Source organism: Sciurus carolinensis, chromosome 4, assembly GCF_902686445.1.
Source record: "Sciurus carolinensis chromosome 4, mSciCar1.2, whole genome shotgun sequence".
Taxonomy (NCBI): domain Eukaryota; kingdom Metazoa; phylum Chordata; class Mammalia; order Rodentia; family Sciuridae; genus Sciurus; species Sciurus carolinensis.
In genome coordinates, this window is record NC_062216.1 from 115456619 (window position 1) to 115467056 (window position 10438).

Sequence of the window (10438 nt, forward strand, 5' to 3'; positions counted from 1 at the left end):
CTTGATTTCTTTCTCAGAAGAATCACTATTGAAATATAGGAAAGTTATCAATTTAAAATGTTGGTATTGTATCTTGCTTCTTAGGAAAATGATTTATTGGTTGTAGAAGTTTTCTGGTAGAGTTTTTTGGGTTTCTAGATAAAGGATCACATTGTCAGCAAACAGATAAGTTGACTTCTTAACATATTTATACCTATTTAATTTATTTCTCTTGCTTGATTGCTCTGACAAGTTGCAAGAACTATAATGAATAGGAGTGGTGAGAGTGGACAATCTTGTCTTGCTCCTGATTTTAGAGGAATTTCTTTCAGTTTTTCCTCACTCGGTACGATTTTAGCTTTGGGTTTGTCATATACAGCCTTTCCAAGATTGAGGTAAGTTTCTTCTTTCCCTAGTTTCTCCATTTTAAACATGAATGAGTGCTGGATTTTATCACAGGCCCTTTATGCAACAATTGAGGTGATCATATGATTCTTATACTTTATTTAAAAAAGGAGATGTATACCCAGATTGGAGCAATGGCTCAAAGGTGATTCTGTTTGGAAAGAAATGTTTCAGGAACATTTTTGAAAGGTAAGATGTGGAGAGCGGTGACAGAGGATAGGAGAGCAGAGACTGTGATTGGGAATCTTTGATGACCTCATGGCTGTGGCATGCCTGGTGCCTGGGAATATTTCTGTGCAAGGGCACAGGATGCTTCCCTGCTGTGGCAATTCCCTGAATGAGGAGGCTCTGTTCAAGAGTCCTATCAGCTCTGACCTTGATCTCAGGCACACAGATCCTGGGAATAGATGAATTCTTATGCTAGACAACCACATTGTTTCACCAGCTCCGCTTCTCCTGAGTCTGCTTTACAGTAACTTTTAACAATGGACTTTCATGAGAGCTACACAAAGGTCCTAACATTACACTTTGCAACTGTGGATTACAACTATGGAAAAGCTACATAGATGTTCTAGCTTCTAAAACTTTCCTGAATACAAAGAATAAAGCTTGCAAGATCTTTAACCTGATAATGAGATATATATAAAGATTCCTGGTGTAACTCTTTAGATTTGCATCTTCATTGGACAACAGAGCTCCACCTGATCCCAGATTAATCTTCAAAATCTGTGTTTGTGAGCCTTTTATTTTTCTAATCCCCTTTGTCACTCACTGGAACTGCAAGTTTGTCCATGCTGGTTGAAGCAGTAAGATAAAATAATTGGTATCAGAAAACTCTGATTACAAAACCCTTGCCAACTATTACAATCTTTGTAATATCCAGAAATTTTTTCCTTATCTTCAAAATTCATTTTATTCATACATATTAATAGGTTTCAGTATGATTTCAATAGATGCATATAGTTTGCTTCAATCATATCCAACCACCCTTCTTCCATCCTCCTCCGCCTACCCTAGATTTTTTTGCCTCCCAATCACTAGAAATCAGCTTTCTACTTTCAGGTTCACTTTTTCAGTTTCCACACATGAGACAGGACATGTGATACATGATTTTCTTAACATATGTCCTCCAGTTCTATCTATTTTGCTGCAAATGATTTTATTTTTCTTTATGCCCAAATGCTATTCAATTATAAGTGTACTACATTGTCTTCGTCCATTCATGTAGAGATGGGTGCCTAGACTGATTTTATACTCAGTCTTGTGAATAGTGCCACAAAAACAGGGCACAGGGGTACTTCTATGTTATGCTGATCTCTTTTCCTTCAAATATATACCCAAGAGAGGAATAACTGCATCATTTAATAGATCTATTTTTAATTTTGTGAGAACCATTATGTTGTTCTCCATAGATACATTTCTAATTGACATTCTGACCTAAAATTTATTAGAGTTCTTATTTCACATATTCACCAGCATATCTGTGGAGAAGGGCTCTTTGATTTTGTTTCTTTTGTTAACAATAAACATTCTAACTGGGGTGAAATGACATCTCATTGAAGTTTTGATACAAAACCATTTCTTAATATGCCTTAACTAAAAGTTTCTCTCTGTAAAAGAGAGGAAATTAGATTATTGTCATTCTCAGGTAGCTTTCCATTTCCTCTGAAGGTGAAAATGGTACAATATTTCAGAAAAATTCCAGATTCACACTTGGATATTTATTTATTAATTCTCAATTTATGTTTGTTTTTCTTTGTGCTTTCACCTATAGGTTTGACGAGGAGCAAAAAAGAATGAGAAACCACACAGAAGTAACAAAGTTTATCCTCCTGGGCCTGTCAGATGATCCAAGGCTCCAGGTGGTAATATTCATCTTCCTCTTCCTCACCTACATGCTCAGCATCACTGGGAACATGACCATCATCACCCTCACCCTGCTGGATTCCCATCTCCAGACTCCCATGTATTTCTTCCTCAGGAATTTCTCCCTATTAGAAGTTTCATTCACAACCGTCAGTATACCCAAGTTCCTAGGTACCATTATTTCAGGAGATAAAACCATTTCCTTTAACAACTGTATAGCTCAGTTGTTTTTTCTCATTCTCTTGGGAGTCACTGAATTTTACCTTCTGGCTGCCATGTCCTATGATCGTTACATTGCCATCTGCAAGCCTCTGCATTACACCACCATCATGAATCCAAAGGTCTGCACAATGCTTGTCTTTGCTTGCTGGCTGGTCTCCTTCTTAATTGTCTTCCCTGCACTCATGCTGCTGCTACAGCTTGATTACTGTGGGCCCAACATCATTGACCATTTTACCTGTGATTATATGCCCCTGCTCCAACTTTCTTGTTCAGACACAAAGTTCTTAGAGATAATGGTGTTTTCCTATGCTCTCTTTACTCTGATGTTCACTTTGGCATTGATATTTCTATCCTACATATATATCATCAGAACGATTTTGAAGATTCCTTCTACTAGTCAGAGGACAAAGGCCTTTTCCACGTGTTCTTCCCACATGATGGTCATCTCCATCTCTTATGGCAGCTGCATTTTTATGTACATTAAACCCTCAGCAAGAGACAGAGTGTCTTTGAGCAAGGGCGTGGCTGTACTGAACACCTCAGTGGCTCCTATGCTCAACCCCTTTATTTACAGCCTGAGGAATCAGCAGGTCAAGCAAGCCTTCATGAACATGGCCAGGAAGATTGTATTTTTCACAAGTACACGAAAAGATGGAGATGGGGTGTCTTGAGGTAAAAGCACATTGATGGGTAATTAAAATACAAAAGAATGAAATTTCAGTAGAACTTCAAATCAATATTGCCCACCCTTGAGATTTTTATTCATTCACTCCTTTTTTTTTCCCTAACAGTTTATGGGCATAATTATTTAATAGATTCCTCACCCTAATTAAATTACTTTTCTATGTCTTTCTGATATGCCACTCTTCTACACTTGTCTATCACAATTTCTTAAATAGTAATTATTTTACCAAGAAATATATTTCTTGTTTCGTTCAGGAAAAGACATCATCCTCAGATATGGATAGACACTTATAAATTTGTGTATTTTATTTAGTATATACTGAAAATATAATTCTGTGATTTTTACTTATTTTTTATAGAAATATCCCTTACCATTTTACAATTTCTCTAGGAAATATTTTAAATGTTATATAATTAATAAAAATTACTTTTTCATTTAAAAACTGGAATGACACTGGGACTGGTACCTAGTTATACCACTTCTTAACATTTATTCAAGGAATTAGATTCAGCATGCTATAGCTATACATGTATGCTCATCCTTATTGTAGGGCAATTCACAATAGCCAAGTTATAACCAGCCTCTATGTCCAACAACAGATAGATGTGTAAAGATCATATGGTATAAGCACACAGTGGCATTTTATTCAACCATAATAAAAATGAATTCATGCCATTTGCCAGAAATCTGATAGAACTAGAGTGCATCATGTTAAGCAAAATAGGTCAGACCAAAAACGTCAAGGATCTTGTTTCCTCTCATATGTGGAATTTAGGGAGAAAAAAGAAAAGAAAGCAATCTCATGAAAATAGAAGTTTGTAGGACAGAAGAAAGGAAAGAGAGGATGAAAGTGGGAGGAGTAAGAGGAGGTTCTAGAGAATTAAACTGACAAAATTATCTATACATAATGTATAAATATGCCACAAGAAATCTTGTCATATGTGTAATTATTACACACCGATAATGAAAGAGAAAAGATCAAGGTCTGGGAATAGCTCCATGATAAAGAAGTTACCTTTGTTGAGGTTTGGTTAATTTTCTATAGTAGTTTCACCTTCTAAAAAAGTCAAAATTATACTATGTTTTTAATTCATTGTTTCTCTATCCAATCTAACCTTTCTATTATGTTTATATAGAGAAGCTGTAAGAAACTAAAGACAGATTACTAAAAGCAATGGAAATGGAAGTACTAACATAACACTTCTGATTTAGAACAGGTGTGGCCCTAAAACCATAGTTAGAGTGGATTTTTTTCTTCCCTGTTAGCCATTAAACAAATTTATATCCAGTTGTTCATATTACCAAGAAGCTTACAATTACCCAGATATTATATTTTACACTAACTCATGGACAGGAGGTAATAATATATTGGGTAGTCAAGGGTTTAAAAAAGAAAAATTAAAGTATTGATGCTTGAATGAATCTACAATGGAACTGGGTTGTTTAGATGTTGAGATTCCATATGACTTTTCAGCAAAATACCCTTCTTAAGAGAAGATACATAAAAAGTAAGAGAATAAGATGACTTATTTTGCAAATGATATTATTACCCTGAATCTTTCACCTAAATAATTAATAATAGATGCATGAATAATCTGGCTATGGGACCAAGGATTAAATTTAAACATTAGTTACCCAGAGGTCAAATTACCAATAGTGAAGACCATAGCTAATACAGCTCATGTACTAGAGGATGAAACCAGAAAACTAGCAGCAAATTCTTACTTGTATACATTCCCACACTACCTTCATGAAGGGGGTTGCCAATCACACTCAGTGGAATGGTGTTTATTCAAAATACATGTATGTTTTTGTTTCTCACTGGGCTTTTGCCAGCAATACCGTCTTCAGATTGATGTTTTCTTTAATTGCTGTCAAAAAGGAGCTAAGTAAAATTGATTCAGAGAAAGAAACTCATTTTACACTACAAGAAATGAGGCAGGGTTGTGATGACTAATCTTCTTTATTTAGGAGAAATATGGCTATTAATTCAACAATTGGAGCTTTTAGGACATACATAGGATCACCAAGATTCTGTTTGATCAAAATACACTGAATGATAAATCAGAATGGGATCAACTTGGCACATAGGGTGAGCATCTCTGCAAGGAAGAACAAGAAGGAGTTCTAGGTCAGCACACAACCTCCAAGCAAATTCACTGACTGAAGAAAAATCATTGCATATAAATATATTATATTTTATACATGATTTATGTACTATATGAAATCAAATGAATAAAAATATGTACATCCAGAATATCTAAAGAACTATGAAAACACAAGAGAAAGAAAAAATTTTTACCTGGATAAATATCTGAATACACAACTTTACCAAAGGCAGTATGCAAATGTCAACTAAACATAGTAAAAGATGTTCAGTATCATTGGTCTCCAGGAAAATTAAAATTAAGTGCCAATGGATTTCTCTATCTAATAGAATGACTAACATTTAAAAATCAAAACTTCAAAATGAAATGTTGACAAGTAGGTGGAGCAAGAGACATTCACACATGGGGATAGAGAAAAAATGGCATGATTTCAATGATTCTTGTGATGTTAAAACCACATGTAGCAACAACAAACCTCAGCAATCACACTCCTAGTTATTTTAACCACGTAAAATGAAAATTTACATTTGCACAAACACATCTCTGTTAATACATACTACCTTTAGTCATAATTGCCATAAACTGGAGATCATCCTAACAAACCTATGTGTTTCTTAGCTCTTTTTTATCATAGTAAACTTATGTGTCGAACAATCTTATGTTTTGCAATAAACAATGAAAATAACCAATCCAACTTTCCATGTAGTTTGAATATTTATGTGAAACATGGAACCTTGGGTTAAATATCAACTAAATAAAACTCTCAAAATAATAATGTGAATGGAGTCTTTTCAGATCAAACCAGTAAGTAGCAAGATAATGTGGAGGAATAGTATTTGCATTGTACTTGGAGACATCACTGTGAGATTTCAAAATAATGTATAGTTCTCCCTCCTTTCAGTAGGAGTAAAAAACTAGAAACTAAGGTTGAATTCAACATGTAATTAATATACCTAAATAATTACTGAATGAATAAGTGGTAGTTATTATAATCATGACCAGGTTTTCTATGTTAACAGTGAGAGAAAATGTAAAACCATAGAGGTAAATCTTCCATCTTTTCTGATGTAGAATAGTGAAGATTCCTTTAGGCCATTCCAAACCATTACAATGGATTCATAATTTTTCCCTAAAATAGAAATAACTCACCCGTTCACAGTTTTGTCTATTGATATTTAAAGAGTGTCAATCTCTATTTCTCTGTTCTTTCTTTTTTTTTTCCTTGTGAAGTCATAGATAATAATAAAAATGTACAACTTTCTAAGCCTTCCTCAACTTTGAATTCAGACTACTATCACTCATGTATTTCATTTGAAATTTAATATTAATTTGTACTACTTCTTAGCTCTTGGTATCCTGAGAACACCAGTCTCCATGGTGCCTTTTGTTTATCCATGCAGTTAATCCCTGAGCTCATTATAAATAAAGAAGATAAAATTAGGGCTGACCTGAATCACATTGCTTCTACATATCAACTTGTCCATCAGACTGGGAAAGACACTACAATTAGGCTTCACTTCAATGTCAAGTATCAAGATAATACTTCTTTAAGTGGCATAGGTAGGATAACCTTGGACCTTCCATCCTTAGTATATTTGGGTCAGTGTATGCAAACGGATTAATGTGTGACATCCTTGTAAACACTGTAAAGGGGTTTGTGGAATTATTCTTTAATCAATGTTTTGGGTATTTGGTTACAAATATAAGATGAGAGAGAAAAAGCATATTGAAAATCTCAAAAAAAATCCTGTGTACTCATATTTAAACAAATTAAGTCTTTAGAAATGTCATTGACAAAACCAGTAATATTTGTCATAAAACTATGTTTTTCAAGAATATAATTTTTAAATAATACGTACTAGTACTTATAAAACCAATTCCAGCTATATACATTGTATATAATTAAAATTAAACCACACAAATTCTATGAAATATATAAGTGAAAGACAATTTCAAAAATGCTATAAATCAATAGCATCATGCAATACTTTTGTTCATTTTAGTATAAATACTTAGTGACTGATAGGACTATATGATATGTCTGTGTGTGATTGTCTAGATATCAGGTTACAATCATTTATACTACAGTCAATACCAGGAAACTTAGGAATAATATTTGTACAAGGTCCAAAATAATTTACTTGATAGTTTTTAAGATTGAGCAGATAAACTTTATATTTTAGTATTGCTCAATGTGAATTTTATACACAGTGATTAGCACCCATCATAGAAAATCAGAATAGAAAATCTGCCCACCATATGTAAACAAAGAGAACAGATCATGAAAAGCTGGAATATGTGCCTCCGAGAAATTTTATAGGTAAAAATTGGGGTAAAATTGATTCACCTATTGAAGCAGTTCACTAATCCTAAAGAAATGTTATTCTGTTCTATAGCACTGATAACTATGGAAAAAGCAGAAAACAAAAGAGAAATACAAACTTAGGCAATCTGTCTGAATACTAAAGAATTTTGAAAATGCTCCCATATGAAAGTATATCTAAAGTATTTAAATAACTTTAAACATGAACAAATTTTGTGAAACACCAAGAGTTATATGCGATGCAAAACAAGAAATAGGAAAAAAATAAAATAATGTTTGCCTCCTTAAACCTTACCTGGAACGTTGAACTATCCCAGTCATCATTCAAAAGAGAAGTAATGTGGAAAAGTGCTTTTTGGTTTTGATGATAAGACAAATAGTAGCACCTCCAGTTTACAAAAATAAAATTGGAAAATTTAAATTTAAGTATTGCTGTATATAACAGAGAATAGGCTTATGATAAGTAGGTAGCAAATAAAAATTTTAGCAGAGTATGATTGCAATCTTACAAAAGGCCATTATAACAGATTGGTAATTGTCTTGCAGTACAAACTTTGAACTTGGACTAGTAGTATCCTCTCATCCATTAGATAACTCCATAAATGATTATTATGGACAAATGACTTTAGATGATTGAGTTACTTTCATAGATTGTAAAGGTTTGAATGGAGGAAGAGAAGAAAATGCTTTAAAGTAAAAAATATTTTTAAATGAAGAAGAAAGCAATGTCAAAAAAAATCTTTCCAGAGTATGTGCTATACTATACTGGAAATAAGTTTTAATCTCAAAAGTTTTATTCTTTGTTCTTGTTCTCAAAGAATATATTGAAATATTCAGGAGACAAAGATTTATACAATTGTGAGAATATAATGAAGGAAATAAAGGAATAATTAATATTCGTGATAACAGTTTTTAAAACATTTTTTGTCAATGTACTACAAAATTATTTTCTCTTTTTTTTTTTTTTTTTTTTTTTTTTTGAGGTGCTGGGAATTGAACCCAGGGCCTTGTGCTTGCAAGGCAAGCACTCTACCAACTGAGCTATATCCCCAGCTCCCCAAAATTATTTTCTCTAAAAATGAAAGGCATCAATTGTTTTAAAATCATGTGTATGTTTACATTTTCTTTTCCTTGTATATGTTAAGGCATACAATCAAAAAATATATATATATATACCAAAATGATTACTATAGTCAAGCAAATTACCCTATCCTTCACCTTTCAGTATCTTTTTTTTTTTTTTTTTTGGTCACAATAGCACCTAAAATCTGCTCTCAAAGCAAATTTTAAGGATGCAATATAATATTAACGATAGTGCTTATGCCATATATTAGTTCCAATCTTATTGATTCTATATATCCACAAATCTGTACCCTTTGAAGATATTACAATATATATTATAAATATAGCATAATATATAATATTGTTTATGTGTGTGTGTGTGTGTGTGTGTGTATATATATATATATATATATATATATAACTACACACACAATTGAATATTATTATGCTTTATAAAGGAGATACTGCCTCACTGCCATTTGTGACATAATAGATAATCCTGAAGTACGTTACACTAAGTGAAATAAGCCAGACACAGAAAAAAAATTTTTTCTACTTCTTTCTTTATTAGTGTAATGAATTTCCTATTTCTTCACCTATTTTACAGTTAACCTAGAGGACACTTTGATAAAGAGAAAAAATAATGAGAAATTCCAGTGCAGTAACAGATTTTATTCTTCTGGGACTGACAAACGACCCACAGTGGCAGGTTGTACTTTTCGTATTTCTTCTTGTTACCTACATGCTAAGTGTGACTGGAAACCTGATTATTATCATCCTCACCCTTTCAGATCCTCATCTGCAGACTCCCATGTATTTCTTCCTTCGGAACTTCTCCTTCATAGAAATATCATTCACTTCTGTTTGCATCCCCAGATTCCTTGTCACTATCGTGACAGGAGACAGAACCATTTCTTACAATGGTTGTGTGGCTCAGTTATTTTTTTTCATCTTCTTGGGAGTGACAGAATTTTACCTCCTGGCTGCTATGTCTTATGATCGCTACGTGGCCATCTGCAAACCTCTTCATTACATGACCATCATGAGCAGCAGAGTCTGTGTCCTTCTTGTCTTTAGTTCATGGCTTGCAGGATTCCTGATCATCTTTCCACCCATCCTCCTTCTGCTGCAGTTGGATTTTTGTGCCTCCAATATAATTGATCATTTTATCTGTGACTCTTCTCCAATTCTGCAGCTTTCTTGCACAAACACTCGCTTTCTAGAACTCATGGCGTTCTTTTTAGCTGTGGTAACACTCATGGTCACCTTAACATTAGTTATCCTCTCCTACACAAATATCATCTGGACAATTGTGAAATTTCCTTCTACAAATCAAAGGAAAAAAGCCTTTTCCACCTGTTCCTCCCACATGATAGTTGTATCTCTCTCTTATGGCAGCTGTATCTTCATGTACATTAAGCCTTCTGCAAAGGAGAGGGTGACATTAAGCAAAGGAGTAGCTGTGCTCAACACTTCAGTGGCTCCTCTCCTGAACCCCTTCATATATACACTAAGGAATCAGCAAGTAAAGCAGGCCTTCAAGAGCATGGTCCAGAGGATGATCTTTTCTGCAGATTAATGAATCTGATTCTATGTAAAATGAACCTCTCAAGGCAAAATTGAATGAAAAATTACCTATCTCTGTATAAATTCTTTCTAAACATTTCATTTTACTCCTTTTGTTAGACATATTTGTATGTCACCAACACCTGTTGTTCAGTTAGCCTACAAAACAGGGTCTTAACTATTTCAAGTGAATCTATGGAGTATTTGATCTTGCACCTCTGT

The 10438-nt window shown here is 33.6% G+C and overlaps 2 protein-coding genes across 2 annotated transcripts; both read left to right on the plus strand.

The window, feature by feature from the left end:
- The first annotated feature begins 2177 nt into the window (after positions 1-2177).
- On the plus strand, positions 2178-3143 carry LOC124982906 (olfactory receptor 6C1-like). The gene has a single exon (XM_047549782.1). It carries the CDS (start codon positions 2181-2183, stop codon positions 3141-3143), a length of 963 nt encoding a protein of 320 aa, XP_047405738.1. The 5' UTR covers positions 2178-2180.
- A 6150-nt stretch (positions 3144-9293) lies between these two features.
- LOC124982580 (olfactory receptor 6C75) lies at positions 9294-10229 on the plus strand. Its single transcript, XM_047549450.1, has one exon. The coding sequence runs from the start codon at positions 9294-9296 to the stop codon at positions 10227-10229; it is 936 nt and encodes a 311-aa protein (XP_047405406.1).
- Positions 10230-10438: the final 209 nt, after the last annotated feature.